General features: G+C 36.3%; 1 protein-coding gene across 1 annotated transcript in view; it reads left to right on the top strand.

Moving 5' to 3' along the window:
* NUP205 (nucleoporin 205) overlaps nt 1-22,229 on the top strand; it is a 52,960-nt gene that overhangs the window by 17,676 nt on the left and 13,055 nt on the right. The window contains exons 11-29 of the mRNA XM_054081900.1: nt 976-1,126; nt 1,912-2,117; nt 3,474-3,656; nt 5,260-5,310; nt 5,905-6,114; nt 6,903-7,002; nt 8,651-8,788; nt 9,013-9,202; nt 10,293-10,413; nt 10,914-10,995; nt 11,420-11,584; nt 13,798-13,922; nt 14,857-14,971; nt 16,005-16,154; nt 17,175-17,249; nt 17,966-18,123; nt 19,097-19,177; nt 20,061-20,252; nt 21,882-22,149. Coding sequence (XP_053937875.1) covers nt 976-1,126; nt 1,912-2,117; nt 3,474-3,656; nt 5,260-5,310; nt 5,905-6,114; nt 6,903-7,002; nt 8,651-8,788; nt 9,013-9,202; nt 10,293-10,413; nt 10,914-10,995; nt 11,420-11,584; nt 13,798-13,922; nt 14,857-14,971; nt 16,005-16,154; nt 17,175-17,249; nt 17,966-18,123; nt 19,097-19,177; nt 20,061-20,252; nt 21,882-22,149 — 2,761 coding nt within the window. The remainder of the gene's footprint in view (nt 1-975; nt 1,127-1,911; nt 2,118-3,473; nt 3,657-5,259; nt 5,311-5,904; nt 6,115-6,902; nt 7,003-8,650; nt 8,789-9,012; nt 9,203-10,292; nt 10,414-10,913; nt 10,996-11,419; nt 11,585-13,797; nt 13,923-14,856; nt 14,972-16,004; nt 16,155-17,174; nt 17,250-17,965; nt 18,124-19,096; nt 19,178-20,060; nt 20,253-21,881; nt 22,150-22,229) is intronic.

Below are 22,229 nucleotides of genomic sequence, written 5' to 3'. Positions count from 1 at the left end.
TTTTGTATCCTTACTACTACCACCATCTAAGAAGACATTATGTTTTATCTGTGGTTTATCTGATCTACATTATGTGGTTATTGTTGTTTGCTCTAAAATGAGCTCCTGCCAGCCATTCATGGCTGTCAATAAACTTAGTAAGAAAGGGTCCTAAAAAAACTCTTGGAAAATTTTGTTTAGATCCGATTTTGCTGTAGTTGCTGAATGAATGCTGATAACATTGCTCTTGTGTTTCCTGTCTAATGAACTCTGCATCCCTTTTTTGTGTAACTGAGAAGGTACATTGCTTAACAGTAAAATAACTTTATTTGAAGTTTATAGTATTTTGGGGCTAAAAATCCATATGAACATTGTAATTATTTCAAGCCTAAAGGTTACAGGCCATGAGAAACATAACTTAGAATTGGAATTAAGCAGGAATCTAAACAGATGAAGCAGATGTTCCAAAACTCTTTAAATACCTGAGATGCTGTCAGCCTTCAATGTTTCTTGAAGGACTGTGCAGTGTTAGGCAAAACCTAGTATGACACATTGAACAAATCCCAATACCCAGCCAGAATACGGGAGACTTAAGTGGGGAGCTGGTACAATCTGCAGACAGTTACTGTGCAGGGATATGACAAGCATAGTGAATTCTCTTCCAGTATCACTTACCTTGCATTGTGAGATGTGTTAATAATACTCCTTTGCAGTTGAAATTAATTTTATCACTAGAAATACAGAATTGGAGAGTTGGTATACTTTACAATAGCATGAATTGTTTTGTTTTGTTTATTTCCCTCTTCGAAATATGATTTTCACCTTCAGGGAAATGAAAAGGCCACTCTACAAATGTTTTTTTTTTTTTTTTAGTTGTGATTGCAGCCCCCTGCCCTGCTCTGGTCTCACATTAGAATCTCTTTTCTAACTTTGACTGCCGTTTTTTTTTCCTAAAATACTCAGATTTTTTAAACACTGATCTTTTTTCTGTTCTAGGTTGTCTTGTCCAAGTTTGTTAGGCAAATGGGAGATCTGCTTCCTTCCACAATTTACATCCCATACTTGAAAATGCTGCGGGGCCTGGCTAGTGGGCCTCAGTGTGCTCATTACTGCTTTAGTTTGCTAAAAGTCAATGGCAGTAGTCATGGTAAGAAAAGTGACGCTTAGATCTTTCAACTCGTTTACTTTAGAAAAGTACAGAGACTCATTTGAGATGAATTGTGGCCTCATACTTTTTAACACTTCATTATTAGTACAATGATGAAATTGGAAGGCTTCACTTCAGATGTAATTTGGAAAAATACTCACCTGATTAGGTAATTAAATGTCCAAGCACTTTATCAGGGAATTCACATAATGAAATAGTGCATTTTTTTAAAAGCCATGTCTTAACACCATAAAAGATGAAAAATATGAATATTGCTTTTTGTAAAATATAAAATGAGTAATGTCTCAGAGTTAAGTTGTATATTTTGTAAATATTGTTATCTTTCCCTTGCTGATTTTTTTCAGAAGCACTTCTGTTCGAATTTTTTGATACATGTAATGTAATAGTTCTTTCTCAAAGTAAGAGATGCTGGTCACTCCTGCATTTTGTATTAATTTTGCATTGATCAGATTGGAAAACAAACCCTACTTTGAAGATATAAATAAAGCTGCAAACAATCTGATTCATGAAATAGAAAATTTATTTGTACTGGCTTTTCATATTAGCACATTTGTGTCTCTATTAAAAACAAAACAAACAAAACCACACAAACAATGGCAAAAAAATCTAAAACTGGAACCTCTAGTTTTGGAAGGAATAGCTTTCCTTTGTACTTTATTTTTCCCTGTAAGTAGGAAAGTTTTCCTTTTAAATTTAACTACTCTGCTTATCACCCTGTGAAAGACTAGAAAGAAAATCTTGTTACCCATTTGTCATTTTTCTAGCTGAAAACATCCAAGGAGCAGGTGGCAGCCCTGTCTCTTGGGAGCATTTCTTTCACTCTTTGATGCTTTATCATGAGCACTTAAGGAAAGACTTGCCAAGTGCAGACAGTGTCCAGTATCGTCACCTGCCTCTCCGAGGAATCACACAGAAAGAGCAGGATGGATTAATTGCCTTTCTACAGCTGACCACTGTTATAGTAAATTGGGTAAGTAACCTTTCATTTGTTTTTCTGTGTGAATCCATTTTTTTTTCCTTGCAAAATATCATCATTTAGCTGTGAAGTTCACTTGACCAAGATGGTACGTAGAGCAAATTTACTTAGCAGTTTTTGTCATTTGATTAGTGAAATTTAGAAGTATGGGAAGCATCAGGGGTAACTGTTAGGACACAAACACAGTCTGGGTGAAGCAGGAAAAGATGAGACCTTTTCCTGTGTTGCTGGTTCTGCTAATTTTCTTGCTTTTCTTGCTTGATGTCATCATGATGTCTTGCAGAAGTGAGATATATTCAGAAGAAATGAAAATGGAGTAGGAAAATGGTTTGCGTTTAATTATGAGTTTGAAAAGGCAAAAATAATAGATTATTTTAAAAGGAAATGGTAAAAATTTGGCAAGGAAACTCACCACCTGTTGAAACTTGCCTCCAGAGTTAGGTTTAAAATCTTCTCAAACCAAAAGTGTAAAATGTGCCATGAATTGACTGGAAGAGGATTCTGAGCGAATAAAACTGCAATGCATATTTTGTGTTGTTGATTGTCTGGGTAATTCTGGATAGTGTGGAATTGAGCTCTTCAGTGCCCACCAGAGTCTGCAGCCTAGAAATTCTGTGATGTAGTGAGATAGTCTTGGTTTTGCTGACACAAACACAAGGCAAATCAGAAACTAATTAGGCCTTTTAAAAATCATGCATGGTGCTAGTGGTAATGGGGTGTTCCTGTGTTAGCTGTGGTGTCAGAATTGCATTAATGGTGGGGGAAAAGGAAGTCTTAAAACTAATGTTTCCTGGCGTCATCAAACCATAACCTGGGAAGAAGTAAATTTCTTTCTAAGGATGCAGGGAGTTATTTAACAAGTCTAGAGGCTTGTTCCTGTCCTATGGTTCATCTGAGTCTCAAATGAGCTTACGCTGGTGATGGCCTGCTCTTAGACTTAAAAATTCCTAGCAAATGTCCAAATATAATTCGAGTTCATAATAGAAATATTAAGTCCCTCTACCAGTGCTTCAAGAAGCTGTCTAGAGTGTAAATACTTATTTAAGACTAATTCAATGAATGTATTTGCTAAAAACAAACAAACAAAGAAGTGTTGTTATAAGAAGCTTATATTATGCACCTTTTTTTCTATATGGCTAAGCACAGTTTCATAACTTATGAGTCATTAAAATGGGCTTTTTGTTTAATTGAAATTGTTTACTTTGGAATGGTTTGTTGTTCTTCTGATGTTTTGTATACCTTCAGGTACAAAGCAGAGTCATTGATAGTGAACTGTGAGTTAGAGATTGTAAGACATGAATAATCTTCAAAGTAATAATTTGCAGTTTTGTTTTCTGTTGATCTCCATAGAGTGAGAATGCTCGCCTGGCTCTCTGTGAGCATCCTCAGTGGACACCAGTAGCGGTCATTCTGGGACTTCTGCAGTGCAGCATTCCTCCTGTTTTGAAAGCAGAACTATTAGAAACCCTTACTGCTTTTGGAAGATCTCCTGAAATAGCTGCTTCACTCTGGCAGTCCCTGGAATATACACAGGTAACTTAAAATTTTCAGTACTTAAAACTGTAGCATCCCAGTCTGTTTGAGTTGTCCATTTGCAATAGTATTGCGTTTCCTCCTCAATTTTCTTGTTGCCATTGTTAAATATAACTTTTTTCTCTTAGTTAATGTAGTTCTTACTTTGAAACTATTTTGGAAATTAGTAGTATGATTTTATGCCTCAGAGATCTCATTGGCTGTGCTTATTTTACATAAAACAGGTTTCCTTACAGACAGTCCTGTGTGTTCAGTGTGTTTTTTTCTTTGGTGTATGTCATCAATAATAAATGTTCTGCAGGTTACATATTTTTCTGTTTGTGTTCACCTTCTAGTGTGAATAGTGCTTATAGAAAGAAGGGACTGGCAAAAAACTCCACTTGGAGGCATTTAATTCTCATCAGAAGTTAATTGTAATTTACAGGATATTGTTGCTAGCTGTCACATTTAGATGGAAAACATCAGATATGTATTAAAAGCTCTACCTTTTAGAAAAGTGTTTTTTACCTTCTGTCTTGATTTCATAGAAAAATGTTAAATATGAATCCTGAGGAAGATGGATATAAAATGAAAATGCTCTTGGTATTATTAATTAAAAAATCATAACGGATGGGCTTATTTTATAGTCTGTATTATGGTGCAGACTAATTGCTGTTCTATTTGGAAGATCTTGAGGCATCTGAACTGCAACTGATGGTTTATTGTTAATTACTAATAAAAAGACCCTGACAGTAATGACATCTTGTAATATTTTAAATGCTTATCACCTTGCTTCCTAATTTATGAGATTCCTTAAAATATACTGTTTTAAGAGATAACAAGGGAAATGTCTTATACTGCCTGGGAGAAAGACATTAATATGTGAAAGTATTTCTGCTCTTCATTTTGTTTAACAATAAACATGATGGAGATCCCCAACATAAGAAGGATATGGATCTGTTGGAACAGGTCCAGAGGAGAGCTACAAGATGGTCAGAGGAATGGAGCACTTCTGCTATGAGGACAGACAGAGAGAGTTGGGGTTGTTCAGCCTGGAGAAGGCTCTGGGGAGACCTTATAGCAGTCTTCCAGTATCTAAAGGGGGCTACAAGAAAGCTGAGGAGGAACATTTTACAGGGACATGTAGTGATAGGACACGGAGGAATTGCTTTAAATTTGAAGAGGGAAGATTTAGACTAGACACTGAGAAAGTTCTTCATGAAGAGGGTAGCGAGAGACTGGAACAGGTTGCCCAGGGAATTTGTGGCTTTCCCTTCCCTGGAAGTGTTCAAGGCCAGGCTGGGTGGGGCCTTGAGCAGCCTGGTCTAGTGGGAGGTGTCCCTGCCCTTGGAACTGAATGATCTTTACGGTCCCTTCCACCCCAAACTATTCTATGATTCTGTGATCTTTGAGGATGTAAAGCTAGAAGCATACAAGTGTACAACATATACTCCAGCCTTTCAGACAGAAAAATCTTAGCTTTTTACCTTCTAAGTTGTTTTAGAAAGCTTCTCATTACAGCTAAAAAGTGATGAATGCTTTTTAGTCCTAATAGAAATAATGGTGATGTACTTCTATTATGTGAAGTGTTTTGTCTGTTTTCATTTCACTTTCTGTTTTGAAGATACTGCAGACTGTGAGAAGTCCAGGCCAGAGGCAAGCAGTTGGTATTGAGGTAAGTGTTTCTCTGTACGTAGACAAACTCTCTGATCTATTTGAATACCAGTTTGGGAAACACTTGCAGAAGCTGCACCTGCTATTGTATCTAGAAACCCTTGGAGTAGGTGCTGTCATTTCACTGCTTCTTAACTTACTCTCAGACTTACTTGTAATTTCTGGAACTTTTATCCATTTATGAATCTAGAGCAGCTTCATACTAGTAACAGAGAAGTATCTAAACCCTCAGATTACTTATGAGCACTTCTTGCTAAGATTTTAATGTTTTCCTCAATTGGCCTCACTTTTGTTACATCATAGTACAGCTCACTTCACTTCTAATAGAAGTGGCAAATAGAAGCAAAGTATGTAAATGTTGAGATATATCTTCTAGTAGCTCACAAATGAATGAGGTATTGCTGAACTGAAATGCCAGTACTGTTGCTTCGCTGCTTTTACTTTATTTGTGGTGTGCTGTAGACAAAAATGCAGCACAGTCGATTCACTGTAAAGTAATTCACAGTTGATGCCTTTATATTATGTGTTCTCACGTGTTTATTCCTCCTTCAAAATCCTTGTTTTTTTCTCCTGTTTTTGCTGTCTTCTTGGGAAGGTTGAACTGAATGAGATTGAATCTCGATGTGAGGAATATCCTTTAACCCGTGCTTTCTGTCGACTCATCAGCACACTAGTAGAGAGTTCATTCCCTTCTAACTTGGGAGCAGGTCTCCGTCCACCAGGTTTTGATCCCTATCTCCAGTTCCTCAGGGATTCTGTGTTTCTTCGATTCCGCACCAGAGCTTACCGGAGAGCTGCTGAAAAAGTAATTTTGTTTTAAAATCTTAGAATTCTTTTAGGATGTAGTTAGAATTACTTGGCACTACTGATGTGGCTTAGACGTGTTTGAGAAGCTGTTCAAGTTTGGTGCAGCACAGGTTACCTGGAGCATTTCATAGTGTTTTGATTCTGTAGACGGGTGATTTTTTTAAAACTGTTGAGTCATCAGGATCTATGAACTACTTCTAAGTAGCCTGTATAAAGTGTCCTTTTAATATAAAGAATGAAGTTTATATTATTGATAAATTTTGATATGCTATACACGGTTCTGTGGTTCTACTACATAGCTAATGACTTGTGAACATCATTTGCCCTAATCTACAAGTCAGATTTGTCCTTTCCTCATTGTTACTTCAGAGAATATTTCTGACTTGCTGGGTGAAGGAATTTGTTTCTGGATGAAAGTGCATGCCAAACTGTATCCTGGAAGCGATTAATGATCTGTTGTTAGCTGTATACCTAATAAAAAGGCTCTTTATTCCTTGTGGTTTCAGTATGCTAATACGCATTTTGTGTGATAGAGCCTAAAATAGGTGATAAATCTGTTTTAGTATTCTGTTTTACTTTGGAAAGAAAGCTTGGCCTTTCGAATTATTTGACATGATGAGTTATAAGTATTGTTATACAGTATTTCCAAATTAGCTAGTCATGCCATACGTCTGATTCTTGTACATCACTGCACTGCTTGTTGTATTCTTTGTTGTCCTGATCTTGTTGCTGCAGTAACAGTCTTATTCTGTGAATGACTTTTTCTTCTTTTTTTGTCACCTACAGTGGGAAGTAGCTGAGGTAGTTCTGGAAGTGTTTTACAAACTGCTGCGGGACTATGAACCTCAGCTTGAAGATTTTGTGGACCAGTATGTGGAGTTACAAGGTTAACTAGTTCATCTGTTTACAAATATTCAGAATTTTAGCTTGCTTTTCTCTCTTGCATCTATCTTGTGATCTTGTTTAGTATTGGAAGGAAGCTGTTGGAAAGCTAAACCAAGGCTTTAAGATAGAAAGATGCTCAAGAAATGTCTGTGTACTGTGGGTGGCTGACTCAGTAGGGTTTCATATACACCATTTCCTACTTCCCTAGCTCTGTTATGAGGATGGCTTGTGTCTTGTGTTGCTGATGTGATTAAAGACCAGCCTTTGACACTTACAAAACATCTTGGGTTTGTTCCTCTGGATTTCTTTGGTCTATATCTAAATAAGCATTATTCATAGGGTTCATTTAAAGGCGTCTGTATACTTGATATATACTCTAATAGTAAGATTATTGATATATTAATTATTCAGAGCAGACATTAACAGTAGAATTATGATCTGAAATCATTTAGCTCTGGGCAACTATTCTTTAAAAGGCTAAAGTAGATGGCAGTGGCCTCATTATAGGAAATTTAAGGCCTGTTTAGGCTGCTGATTTTTTTTATTACAAGGTTGTTTCTTAAGGCTGAATGCCAGCCTGATGCCTGTGGATTTGCTTATAGCAGTAGAGAGCTATAAGAACCACTTCTTAAGTGAATGAGGACTCTAAGATATACCTCACCAGTGAGCTCGCCTCAGTCTGGGAGGCCTTTGTGCCCTATACTTTGAAAAAAAGTTCTTGTCACCTTAACTGGCTTGAGGAATTTGTTAGCTTATTCATGTCCTCAACTAGTCCTTCAGCTTGTATGACTGTAGATTACGTGATAGATTGGAGAAATGGGTCAAACCTGATGTTTTTGACTAGATCCGTTTCTTGAACTGATGTACTGTGTGGCTTCACGTTGGCATGGGATGTCTGTTGGCATATTAGGGAGCAGCAGGAAGATGGAATGAATGTAAGGAGAAGGGGATTATTTAAGCTGATGCCAAAAGGAACTATGCCTTCATTCTCACTTGCATATTAAAAAAAAAATTTTTACTGCTCTCCTGCTTTTATCCACCATAGTTTATTAGGAGATTGGATCAACCAGAACCATTAGTCTTGAGTTTTCCTTTTGTTTTGCTTTGTTTTATGAGGATCTCTGAGGTTTTTGATGCTGGTTTCATTTTTGCGTATGTTGTTGCAACAGATGTGCAACATCTGTACCTCTGATCACTAGGGGTTCAATGAACCTTCTCTGCTTTGAGTTCTGGAAATGCTTTTTCTCTCATTCAGGGTGTTCTTGCAGGTTTGGGATGATGTAAACTTTTTCCAGTTACTTTTCAGTTTAGCAGTTTAATGTAGCTCCAGTGTGGTATAAAGTCCTAGCATTGATTTGAATCCAAGGTCAGATCTACTTAGAGGAAGTCTAACTGATTAAAGTTGAAATTGTGCTATTAGATATTGAAAAGTAATGGTAATTGCCTCTGCTACTTTTCCAAAACTTTTTAAATTATCTAAATGACTTATGTGTAAAGAAAACCTCTGAAGTCTTTGAATGCAGTATGTTTCATTTATGTAGATGTTGCTTACAGCAACAGGGACTGTTACGTTTTGTAGCTCACGCTGGCTTGAGTAATGGATGTCTTTTCTATTAGGCATTAATTTTTTGTTCCCTGTCTCTCTTTAGGAGAAGAAATAATAGCATATAAACCACCTGGATTCAATTTGATGTATCATCTATTGAATGAGTCCCCAATGCTGGAACTGTCCCTTAGTTTGCTAGAAGAAGGGGTTAAGCAGCTTGATACTTATGCTCCATTTCCTGGTATGTGCCTAGAATTTATTTTTCATGTGAAGTTAAAATGTGTACTAAGTAGGATTTAAAGCTGTGTTAAAGTGTTTCTCTTGCATATAAAAATTGTGTTTTGGTGGTAATTTTCCTAGTAGCAAACAACTGACAACTTCTTTCTTGGTGAAAGTCTTGATGAATGAGGTTTATGAATATAATCTACTTAACTGCTCCTTTGCTTTTTTGTTTGTGCGCTGCAGGGAAGAAGCATTTAGAGAAGGCTGTGCAGTACTGCCTTGGACTTCTAAACTTAACCCTACAGAAAGAGAATCTTTTTATGGATCTCTTGCGGGAGAGCCACCTTTCCCTCATTGTCACACCACTGGAGCAGCTGCTTCAAGGAATCAATCCTCGCACTAAAAAGGCAGATCATGTAGTGAATATCGCTAGGTATGTGCAAATTACTGAAAAGGGAGTTTTGGGGGCAGCGTAGTGTTTTGATCCTGGTCCTTTGATTAATTTTACTAGCCAGTGCTTCTCTTTGCACAGAGCATCTCTGAAATTTTTTTTGGTGATGGGAGGTGTCTTCACAGGTGGCATGGTCTGTGTATTGTCTAGTGCAAGATTGTGATCTGCATTTATAGCTTTTCTTTCTGATTTTTTTTTTCTCCTAATGATTTCTTCCTGGTTATCCTTCTGTGCAGTGATTCCCTTGCATATAGTTTTGAATTTACCCCAGACTTCTGTTGTCATACAATGAGAGAATAAAACTCCATTTGGTTGCTATTAGCCACTTAAATGTTTTACAGTATTGTCCATTAGTTACTATGTTAGAAGTATCAGGCTAGTAATCTGAAACTCCATTTCAAATGTGAAATTTCAGGTTTTCCGCTTCCCACTGATCCCTTCTGTTACTGTTTGCTTTTATAACAACTTTACAGACAAACCAATATTGAATAATAAAATTAAGAGCATTAAAAAGCAGTGATATTCTGACATGGAAACTTCAACTCTTTTGATATATATGTTTTTGTCTTTCATTTATATTACTTTTTCCATTTAACAATAGTTGACAAATAGTTTAAAAAAAGTGTGCCTTCTAAGATGCTTTTAGTTTTTTTTTTTTTACCCTCTCACCTGTTCTGGGTACATGCAGTAGTTGATTTTAGCTAGTTTTCATCTTCTGTCACACTAATTTCTGCATGGTCTGAAGGTATTGTTTTCATATTTCTTGTATAAATCTTTGATCCATTGTTTTAACTTGTCCTGTGGTGTTTGAGGCAGAATTAAGATAAAAAGAACAGTAAAAATTCCAGGAGATATTATTATCCCTACTCAGCCTACTGTTCTCTTTTTCATGGAGTAGTGTTAAGCGCTTTATGTAGAGGGAAATCTTGTTTGCAGCTTTAACATTTTCTCATGGTGTTTGATCTATATATGTTTTAATTCTTAATGCTGTTGAATTTCTCATCTGCCCATTACCGTCTTGAAATAGTAGAATTCTCAACAATGTCATTACAATAACCTTGTGTTTTTGAAGGTATCTTTATCATGGGGACAGCAATCCTGAACTGGCTTTCGAAAGTGCCAAGATTTTGTGCTGTATTTCTTGTAATTCCAATATCCAGATGAAGCTAGTTGATGACTTCACACATGATCAGGTAAGTTTCAGTTTTTTTGGATCTGGAAAGGAAAACTGGCAGAGAAATACTGGTGCTCCATAAAGTTGCTTTAGAGGATAGGCTCCTAGCTCAATTACATTAGAAGTGTATTTTGTCTTATATCTACCTGCCTCTAAGAAGTCTTTTACTGTAGCGTTTTGAAAAGCAACTACTTCATTAAGTGAGAAAACCAAAATCGTTAATGTTTGTAAGAAGGAAAGGACAATATTCTCTGAGATACCAAGACTTTTTGTTGACTTTAGCCTTCAACTTGTGAGGAAAATGTAGCATATTGAACAACAGAATGGGTTTTTTATGTTTAGTGGATAATTGGTAACCTATGCTTAGACCAGCTATGACCCTTAACTCCTTCAGAATAACTAAGTTATTTAATTTTTGTATAGAACTTCTATTAACTTATATGGAGGGGGTTAAGAAAGATACTGTTTTTAATACTCTTAAAATCCTTTTCATTTTCACCCTTCCATTGTTGAATACAGAGTATTAGTCAGAAGCTTATGGCTGGGTTTGTGGAATGTTTGGACAATGAAGATGCAGAAGAATTAATTAATCCAGATGAGGGTATGTAAAAGGCGGCTTAAAAATGTCTTACCCTGTTTGTTTTGGCATAGAATGAAATTAATGGAAGAAGTGAAGAAGGTGCTTTTAAATCAGAAAACTCCTTTCTTGACTTGTTTTCTGTAGAACTGGACCTTTAACAGAATGAAAAGCACCAATGTCTTGTTAAGATATGTCCATAGAACGATGAGACAGCTACAAATGGAGTCTGTTTTGGAACACAAGTATTTAATATTGCTCTGGATGTATTATTTAGAGCTGCATTAATAGTAATTGGAAATTTTGGTCTTGTGTCCCTCTGTACTGATGTAAGTTGATGTGTTAGCTTTCTTGTATTTAATGGAAAGCCTGAGGATTATTGCATTAAATGGATTTCTTCACTTCATTATTCACCTTTTTTTTTTTTTTTTCCCTGTTTTTAATCAAGAGCTGGAGCCTGAAAAGAAGCGAGCACGAATCCATCATGAAACAAGGATCCATATTCTGAATCTCCTTATCACCTCTCTTGAGTGTAGTCCTCCCAGCCTTGCTCTGTATCTCTTGGGATATGAGCTAAAAAAACCTGTCAGCACCACAAATCTGCAAGATCCAGGTATGGAGAAGAAAAGTTGATCTGACATTTAATCAGTTCTGTTACCAGAATGAGAATATTTGTTGGAAAATTCCTGGGGAGAAGCAGTTCCTCTTAATAGTAAGAACAAGACAGGAGGCCTCGTCCTAATCCTTAAAAGCTAAATTAAAAGATACCTAAATGCTGCATTTAAATGGCTTCAGGATTTGATCCTTTGTTTAAGTTGGATTTTTGGAACACACTTGAAACTAGCATTGTGGGGGAAAATGGTAATTTAGAAATGAAACATATAAATTTCTTCACTATTACATGCAGTGTGGTTGTGTCCACAGTACAAAGAAATTGATCTGATGATCCAAGAAGTACCTATGTATGACAAGGTGGGAATTTACAAAACAGAGTGTCGCTTTAAACTATTTATGCTACTTGACTACTATCCTGTCCCTCCTCAAGCTCCTGTTTAGAACTAATTTTAGGGAGTAAAACCAGCTTTGTTGTTTAATGTTGTAGAAGAAAACCTCTCAGAATATGTGGGTTTTCATTTTACTGCCTAGTGTATTAATAAATTTATATATTCATATATAAGTATATATTATGAATGTACGAATATATATATATATGAGACTATGAACTTTAAGGCGTCAGGAGTGACGTTTCTAATGTTTCTTGAATTGGTGAGAAAAATAGTGCTTTAGTATGTCTCCTGTTTGCCTCTTCAGCTTCTAACTTGTATTCAGTAAAAGATAAACATTGATAAGCTTGAGCAAGTTCAACAGAGACGGTCAGGAGGTTGGAGCAGTGAGCATGTGAGGAGAAGCTGAGGCAATGAGACTTGTCAGGCTAGAGAAGAGAAGGCTTTGGGGTGACCTATTAGCAATCTTCAAATACATACAAATAGGTTAATAAGAGGATAAAGCCAGACTCTTCAGAGGTGTATGGCAGGAAGATGAGAGGTAGTAGGCACAAATTGAAACAAGAGAAGATCCAGCTGGATATGGGATAAACATTTTCGCCATGAAGACAGAAGCAGTGAAGTGGGTAAAGATCATGCAATCTGGTCTGATATTGCAACTAAACAGTAGTTTGGAGTTGAGATGATCTGGATTCTCTTCCAATCTGAAGTATGTAGATTCTTTCTCAACTCTTTGAACAGACATTTGATTTCAGTTATTTAGAGAAGAATATTTCTCATTATCTTTAGGATTGTATTAGCTGCTGTAGCTCAGCAGTTTTTAGTCCTTTGTGATTCTAGTTGATAACATCTGATTTTTCTTGGGTTGGGGAGTCAGTGTTATTTGGGATATTGGAAAGATTAAAAGAAAAAAGATGCCAACCTGTTTGTTTCATTTGCAAATTAGCTTACAGTTGCAGACCACATTTTGGATATTTTGAAATTCCATAGTTACACAATACAGGTAACTGATCTGCACCCACATAATTTTACAGGGTATCATATTCAGGTCAGTGATAGAGGACTTTGTCTTAAAGCCACGAGAGAGCTTGGCACATTTCTTTGAATTATCACATTAATAAAGTGAAGAAAAAAAGACCATAAGCCATTTGCCTTGAGATAATAATTTCCTGCTAAAGCATAAATTATGTGTGTCCAAACAGAGAAGATTATTTCCCCTGTAAGAACTGAGGTTATTGATGCCTTTACTGCTTCAGGATATCTGTCTGAGTTGCATAAAGAATTAATTGACTAAAGGAAGAATGCAAAAAGATGGGATTTTGGCTTCAGTATTGAAATCTCCTCCCTTTTCCCTTGATTGCTGTGTCAGGTGCCTTTAGGCACGTTAGTCATAAGATGGCTGTAATTGTAAAATAAAGACAGGATTTCAAAGCTGCTCCTTGGCATTGTCAAATGAGTATTCAGTTAAAGTTTAAGAGTTGTTTGGTTCATGCAGAATATGAAAGAATCAATTGAATCTTTTTTTTTTTTATACAACTGAAGAGAAAGTTCTTGCATAACTTACTCTCTTTTCACTAGCATCTCAAAAGCCTGCAGACTAACTATAAGTGTTTTCATTAGGTTTTTGCTGAAGCATAGTTCCTGCTTTTATTTTAATTAACAGAATACAAACTTTGCTAGATACTTTTTCTGCAGCTCAGTGGAGCAGTTCAGTGCAGCACGGGTATCTGAACAATTTAGTTTCTGTAATTCTGTGTACTAATCTGGATTTGCTACGGAGGCAAGTAAATTCAAGAATGTTAAGTAATTTCTGTGTTTTAAGGTGTCTTGGGTTGCCCACGGACTTGCCTTCATGCTATTTTAAACATACTGGAGAAGGGTACCAAAACAAGGAATGGGCCTACAGCAGTTCAGGAGTCTCCTCATCTTGCAGAGCTCTGTTACCAGGTATTCAGCACATTTTCTTTTGTCTTATACTAGAAAAAACCCCTCTAAATAACAATAGCTACTTCTTGGTTGATGAACAGAGATGGTTGATGATTTTGATAGTAGTTTCACTTTTAAAATGTATCTGTCAGGTTTTTATATGCTTTGAACTCAATTTTGATTCTGCCTTTTCCTGTGGGGAAAAAGTATTATGCAGCAACACAGAAATTAAAGAATTTACACTCATGTCAGAACTTGGAATTGGGACATACTTGTAAAACTATTGTTCCAAGTATTTTTGGTGAGCCTTTGACTCTATTGGGACCATATGCCTTTTTTTTTTTTTTTTTTTGACATTTTGGAACTGCAGTTTGCCAGCAAGTAAGATAACTTTATTGGCTTTTCTTTGATTTTTGTAATCTTCCTAATTCTGTAGCAGTGACAGAATGTACATATGTATGTATGTCTGAGGGGATAAGGTGGGGAAAACAGCTGAATCATACATATGTGCAAGATAGCTATGTTTGGCCTTCAGTCATAATAACACACCTGAAACGTGTTGAAAGTCCGTGAATTCTAGAAAGGATTTTAAACATTGTTAGAAGTGGAAGAGGCCATACTGTAGCAGGAGGGGGAAAAAAGAAAATTACATTTCCCATCTCAGTGAACGTGAAGACTAAAAAAAGGCATTCATTTTCAAGTGAGCTGAACAAAAAGAAAGGCTTATATAGTGGCTTAAATAGCCATTTGGATCATTCACATGCTGGTGGTCCTGTAATGTCATAATTCAATGTCTGTTAGAAATAGTATGTTCATCTTTGGAGTAAGCTGGTGGAAAACTTAACTGTAAATACAGGTAATATTGTTTGATAGTGTTATGCATCTTGTAGTTCGATGGTTGATTTGTTTTTAAAATGAATTCTGTAAATGAGTATCCACTGTTCTTGGTTGTCAGGTGATCTACCAGTTGTGTGCATGCTCTGACACATCAGGTCCAACTATGAGATACCTGAGGACCAGCCAGGATTTCCTATTCACTCAGCTGCAGTATCTGCCATTTTCTATCAAAGGTAATTTTTATGCTAAGATAAGATTGTGCATGTTTAAAATTCAATGCATCTTTTGACTCCCTGGAAATCATAGAAGAAACATAAGTAGATTATTAAACTGAATTAATTACTGGCCCTGCTAACCTTTTAATTCTGCAAAGATTGAACTCTTCCTGTTTAGGAAGTTCAAATTATTAGCGCTGAACATTTGTAAAACAGTGTTACTTTTCTTTCTCAAAACTTGATGCATTCCAGATCCCACTCTATATTTCAATTATTGTTGTGGTTTTGTTAGATTATGCTACAAAAGAAAAATCACATTTTTGAAATGTAAGAATGCTAGGAAGAACTGAGGGAATAAAGGGCCGGTGGTTCTAACTATGTGTATCTTCCATTCCTTTGAATAAAGACTTCTTTTATTCAGTGGTGGCATTAATTTTTAAGTTAGATCTGTTTTTAATGTTTCAGACTAGTATTTCTCAAGTGTCTTAAGCTGAATATAGGTACTTATTCACTTTACCGGATGCTTGACCACTAGTACTTTGTTAAATGATAGTAAACTTAGCATTGGAATACATGTATCCAGCATGAGTAAAGGACTTTAGACGTTTCTTACTTAAGTTAAGAATCTAAATTAGATCAATTTAGAATATGGATATTCTTGGAGACCCACCTTCAAGCCTTACCAACTTTGATTAAAGTTATAGTTAATTTGCGATAAATGTCTGATTATTTTCACTGTAGCTGTGAGTGACCCTATTTGCTTGTGAGGCACTGCATTCTCCACAGTGACTGTTAGTACAGGTTATAGCCAGATGTTTTGTGTATGTTTGTATTCTTAATTGCATATTTGTGTATGATTTGTTTTCACAATAACCACTTGTTCATTTCATGGCATTTGTCATGTCTCAGTGCTTTTGTCTCATAAACAATTGGTGAACAGATAATAGGCAGTGACGCTCTCTGAAAGCTTTCTCAAATGAAAAATGCTTTCCTTGGAGTCAGTAATATTATTTATGTTCAGTTTCATAATTGCTTCCTTACCCCCATACAGAACACGAGATTTCAACTCTGAACCAGATGTCTTGGCTGATGAAGACCGCAGCTATAGAAATGCGAGTGACATCACTGAACCGCCAACGCTCCCACACACAGAGACTGCTGCATCTGCTGCTCGATGACATGCCTGTTAAAACATACTTGGGTAAGAGGAATTTATTGTAGTGGTAAATAAGCTTGAATGAATGGAAATACAAGAGGCTTTATTTGAATTCTTTTCTCTATAAGCATGTGACAGTTCATTTAGGAGATTGGGTCCGGAATTGCCAATGGAGAGATGGGAAGAAAGATTACGGTTGTTGTGGACTCCAAAGTGAAAGAAATCAGAAAGAAATTTTCTGTATGAAGCACCTCGGTGTATACATTGATATTAAAAAGTAAATATAGATTATGGAGTAGGAGAGGAGAATATAAAAATATAATAAAAACTATACAATAATTTATCTTGGGATGGTTTCTGGAGTTGTTGCTGTGTAGAGAAGGTGGAGCATCTTTGTTGGTAAACAGTTTTAGACAGTTTTCTCAGTGTTCTGTCTTTCAGTCACGTTTTCAACTCTCACAGAAGATAGTAGCTAAAGCTCAATTTGCCTTTTGACATTATAACATCACAAAAATGATATCCCATCCCAATGTGACATAAAATGCAACTTTAAATAAAAAGGTGAGATTTCAGAGTTTTGGAACAGAGTAGAAGTAAATCAAATGAAATGGAAAGAGGCAGCAATAAAACTCTTTACGTGAAGAAAATTAAACAATAAATGGAAGCTATCATAACGGGCTGCAGCAGTATGGTGCTTTCCCTCAATTCTATAGGCCTGGACGCTATTTCTTCATCCTTGTGGAGCTCTGAGTACAGGAATCCGTGTCCAGACACCCTACTCATTTTACAGTGCTCATCCAACTGCATTGTTCCTACTGGAGGGTAGGGTGTCTTTTTAGGCATTTTGAGTACTATCTAATCTGTATTTGATAATTGGCTATCTCCTGTGAGATGAGTATTGTTTTCATTTTATTAACAGTCAAGGCTGTATTTCTAATTAGAAGACTTTCACGTGATAGTTTGTCAATGTTTGCTCTCTCCGTGTTTCCCTCTCAATATTAATAAAGTAGGTAGTATTTTTCACTTTGATTTTTTAATTTATTTATTATGTTTCATTACCTTCAGCTGATGGTGAAGGAGGAATGGAAGATGAAAGTCGATCAGTCAGTGGGTTTCTCCACTTTGACACTGCTTCCAAAGGTAAGCATTGCGGCTTTTGATTGTTTCTCAAGAACGTTTTTCTGATCCTGATTGGGGGGAGGGCTGCGTCTGGAAGGAACGCTTTGAAAAAGAAAATAATAGACCTTCTGAACAGCATCTGTGTGTGGAATGTTTTTATTTAGTGTGAGGGAAAAACAGATTTTAGAACTTGGGCATAGATGGTCGGAGTGAGTGGATAATATTGGACTGAAAGGAATTTAGAAGAGCCTGTGTTTAAGTGTCTGCGGAAGGGTGAAATGGGAGGGTGGCAGTCTATAAAATTACTGCTATCATTAAAAATAGTGAGACTGTTGCCAAGGCTGAACATACTTGTATTTTCATGGCAAAGAATATAAAACCCAAGTAAGTAACTTCAGTTTCCTTACAGTGTTTTTAAGTATTAACAAAATTGCTCTTATTGAAAACCAGCCTGCTTTTATTTAGGAGAAAAAAATAGAATCTTGTAGTTGTAAATATTAGATGTCATGCATACATAACAGGAGAACAATACAGTATAACACAAGAACTTAAGGCTCTTAAAATGTATTTAAGCCCCTTATATAGGTTGATAGCACTTTCTGAAGATTTAATGTTTTCTTTTGAAACTTTACACATTAAAGTTTGGATTTACAAAGGTAAGTTAGGCTCCTATTGTCCACCTCTTTGTTTTCCCCTTGATATTTCTGAATACAGCTTGAATTGGTTTACATTTCCAGTACGCAGGAAGATCCTGAGTATCCTGGATTCAATTGACTTCAGTCAGGACATCCCAGAGCCTTTACAACTGGATTTTTTTGATCGGGTTCAGATTGAGCAAGTCATTGCTAATTGTGAGCACAAGAATGCACGTGGACAAGTGGTCTGCAACGTCAAGGTGTGTCAAGGTTCTCAAGTTGCATGTGCTACTTTATATCTTCATACTACTACTACTACTGCTAAAAATGATGAGTGCATTAATAATACTTTAAAACTTCCTTTCACTCATAAAGTACAGCTGTTTCAGATAAGTACATACTTTATGTGAATTACTTGGATTATTTTTTCTTCTGCATTGCACACACATTTCTCATGCAGTAGACGGATGCATCAATTTAAGATACTTTCAGGAAATATTTTCTATCTTAATGTTTTTCCCATCTTGGAACTCCCAAGTGATACTGCAGATACGATATCTACCTTATGTATTTCATTTGTCTCCAATACACAACAACATAGCACTACATATGTGTACACGGTTACGTGCACAAATAGTTGTGTAATGCAATAGTTTAGAGTCTTTTCTTAAGATAGTGTCACATGGTGACTTGACAAGTGTATGATAAATAGTCCAGAAAATTTTGTGACTTGACAAGTGTATGATGAATAGTCCAGAAAATTTTGTGACCTGACAGACGAGGGACAGAGCAGGAGCAGAACGGAATGTAAAAGTGGTCTTGATGGTGGTAGGAATGCAACTGTTACATATAAGGAACCAGCCCTTTTGTATTGGAAAACGTATTTTAGACTTGAGAGGAAACAAACTCTTCTGTGCAAGAGGACTGTAGTGGAGGTTGAAGAGGAAAGGGAGTATGATGTGTTAGAAGACCTCAGAAAAGGACAGAACAACTTGGGACCAGAAGGAATTGAGTGAGTGCAAAAATGAGAAGTGCAGTGAGCAAGGAGAGAAACAGGACAGCTAGAAGTATTGCAGTTAGAGAATGAAGTATGGGAGAAACCTAAAAAATGAGTAAAACTTATTTGAATCTCAGTCCTTCAGTTGCTTCTGTCATTATGTAGCCATCTCCTAAATATTTTTAGGAGGGACAAATGCATCTTCCTTGTCATTACAGTTTCCTTTTTATTTTCAGCACCTTCACAGAGTTCTGGTTGCAGAAGTCAATGCCCTTCAAGGAATGGCAGCAATAGGCCAGAGACCTTTATTTATGGAGGTAGGTATGGAAAAAGTAAGCTACTACTGTTGTGGATTTTATATACTGACAAGCAGTAAGCTTTACTATGAAAGCTTATGGATTGAGTCTTAGCTTTGAGTTAGTAATTCCTGAATAATAATAGTAAAAAAAAATGACATTCAAATTTGGTGAGATAAAATACTTCTTAATGTAATGTTCTCTAAACAGCAGACCTGGAGCCTGTTAACTTTTTTCTTGAATCTTTTCCCTCCCCGTTACTGATAACAATTGCAGCTCCCACCCCACTGTACAGAAGACGGTACAGACTGATGTCAAGATTGGCTGTTGACAAATATAGTGTTTAGCAGCCCAGTTCATCTTGCCTTTCTCTCACAGGGGATGCCAATTTATTTCTCCTTTCTTCTACACAGCTATAATTTCAGTGAACCTGGACCTTAATTATTTTCTGAGCTTCCTGCCTTCTTTTATATTTAGTCGATATTGGCAAAATGGATTTGGAAGTTTAAGGATGAAGGAGAAATGACTCAAATTGAAATGAAAAGAAAGTGCACAAATAGATTTTCCTAGTTGTTTTTGGTTTATTTTCAAGTGTAAGCGTAAGTTAGGAAAGAATTTACCTGGTTAATTTTTCTTTTTTTTTTTACCACTGTCTTGAGACATTCATGATGGAAAGGCCTTGTGAAAAAGCACATTGGAAATGGATTGGCCTGCCTTGTTAAAATGATTAAGAGCAACTTGTTTCTGTTAAGCTGAAGACTCACTCTTTTTGTTTGTTTGTTTGTTTGTTTGTTTTTCCCTGAAGACTATTACTAATAGATAAAACCATTACCTTGAAATCTGCCTTTGCCATTAACTTCTTTTAGCATATTGTAAACTGGATTTCTTTGTTGTGGGTGTTCAGGAGATAAATACTATCCTGCAATATGTAGTGGAGCGGAACAAGCTGCTGCAGTGCCTCCATGCTAAGAGGCATGCTTTAGAGTCATGGAGACAACTGGTGGAAATTATACTCACTGCGTGCCCCCAGGATCTCATCCAGGCTGAGGACAGACAACTGATTATTCGTGATCTATTGCAGGATGTGCATGACAAGGTAATGCTCTACTGGAAATCAACCCTCTCCTTGTACTTTGTTGCTGTATCTTTTTAAGTGAAAAAGAAACTGTTATTCAAGTAGCATACTTGATCATGATAAAAATGTCTGCCTTGAGTATTCTTTTTAGTTTTCTGATTGCTGCTATGATGAAGTTGAATGCACTGTGGACAGAGGGGATACTCTGTATTCTTGAATAGGTACGGTTGAACTATGAACCATGTATTGGCAAAGCTCAAAGTCATTTCAGTATAAACCAGTATGATGGTAGTCTGGAAAGGGTGCAGGTGAGAAGAAAACAGCCTGTTTTGGTGAGGAGTACAAAAGACCTCACTGAAAGGGTAAAGGAAAACAGTACATGAGTTGCGAATTTATCGCATTTGGATGGTTCACTGCAAATCCTACTGCTGCTTCTTTTGAAAAATGAAAGTGTTGAATGATGCTTTGTAGTTAGGAAAAGTAAAGATTTTTACCATTAGAAGGGCTTTTGGAAATGCAAGAGTTTGCTTTGTCTTAAAATACTTCAAATCTAGGTGTTTTACTGCTTAATTATAGTAATATTTTTTGAGGCAGACTAGGCAGTTACTACTGACCCAGCCATTCTCAAAGACAAAATTTAATGAAGTGTCCTTGTATTGTTTAGGCTGCTGGGGCTTTATTATTATTTTCTGCTTTATTGTGAGAGTTATGCTCTTCGTAGTTCTCCTGATTAGACAGTTGTGTTTTGAGAAATATGTATGAGATATTATATTTTTTTTCAAGGAATGTTTTGGTGTTTTGTTGTTGTTTCAATTTTCTTGTTTCTGTAGCAGTTATGCAAAATCTATTTTTTAGTGGGATGGTAGTTTTGTTTATTATATAAACAAAATTTAAAATACAGGAAACCAGGGAGACCTTTACCAGCTAAAGGAATGTCTGTCTTTTTGAAAAAAATCTTTGCAGAGCAAAAATTCCAAATTCCAATTTTCTGTCATATTTTAGTGAAGATTTTTGTTGATTTGAGGAAAAAAAAAATGGTTATTTTCTCTTAATCTACTGTACTAAATGACTATATTACTTAAAAGGAAAGCTCCTTTAGTATCGGTGATAAAGATGCCTGTTTTACTTTTTAAATGATGAACTAAAACAGTATGTACTCATTTCTCATGTTTCTCCACATTGTCTTAAATGCTTCTTTCATGCTCCCTACTTTGATGCTCACCCCTTCGAATTTTCTAAAGGATATTGTCGCATTTTTAATGAAACTGGTTTTCTTAAATAGCTGTAAAGCCAGGAGGGTGTCAGTTCTTCCTTTCCTAAATTAGATTTAAGATATTTTACTAATTAAGCAACTCAAATGGCAGCACATCCTTTCCTTTTTCCCCATGCAGATTTAATTATCACGGTGCCTGTGATTTGTGTAAACAAAACCCAGAAAGCTAATGGTCTTCTCAATTAGAATTTATTCAACTCATCTTTCTGAACATGTTTCTGACACTACTGATTTTGATTTGTTTTACATAGTGCCTTATTTATGTATAAGGATTTCATTAACAACTGAGAGGCTAAATGAATTGCTTTAATAGCTCATGAAATCAGACACTTTCTACTACTTTCTTTTTCTTTTTTTTTTCCTTCTTCTGCATTAAGATCCTCGATGATGATGCAGCTCAGGAGTTGATGCCGGTGGTGGCAGGAGCTGTGTTCACCCTGACTGCCCACCTGAGCCAGTCTGTGAAAACCGAGCAGAAGCCACTTGCACTCCCTATGATGGGACAATCCCAATATGTCTTGATGCTGGATGGTTCTTTCACCACATCGCCTGGCTCCGAGGGCATATCCATGGGTTTTGCTTCTATTGGTGATTCCTCCCTCCACATCATCTTGAGAAAGCTGCTGGATTTCATTTTGAAAACAGGTGCGGTAACCTTTGCAGTTTGTGTGTGAAAATTCCAACAACCAAAAATAGAAAGATGGACTGAGCTGCTTCCGGCTACT

Source organism: Cuculus canorus, chromosome 1 (assembly GCF_017976375.1).
Source record: "Cuculus canorus isolate bCucCan1 chromosome 1, bCucCan1.pri, whole genome shotgun sequence".
NCBI lineage: Eukaryota > Metazoa > Chordata > Aves > Cuculiformes > Cuculidae > Cuculus > Cuculus canorus.
The sequence above is the reverse complement of the archived record's forward strand: the minus strand, read 5'-3'. Positions and strand labels throughout refer to the sequence as shown.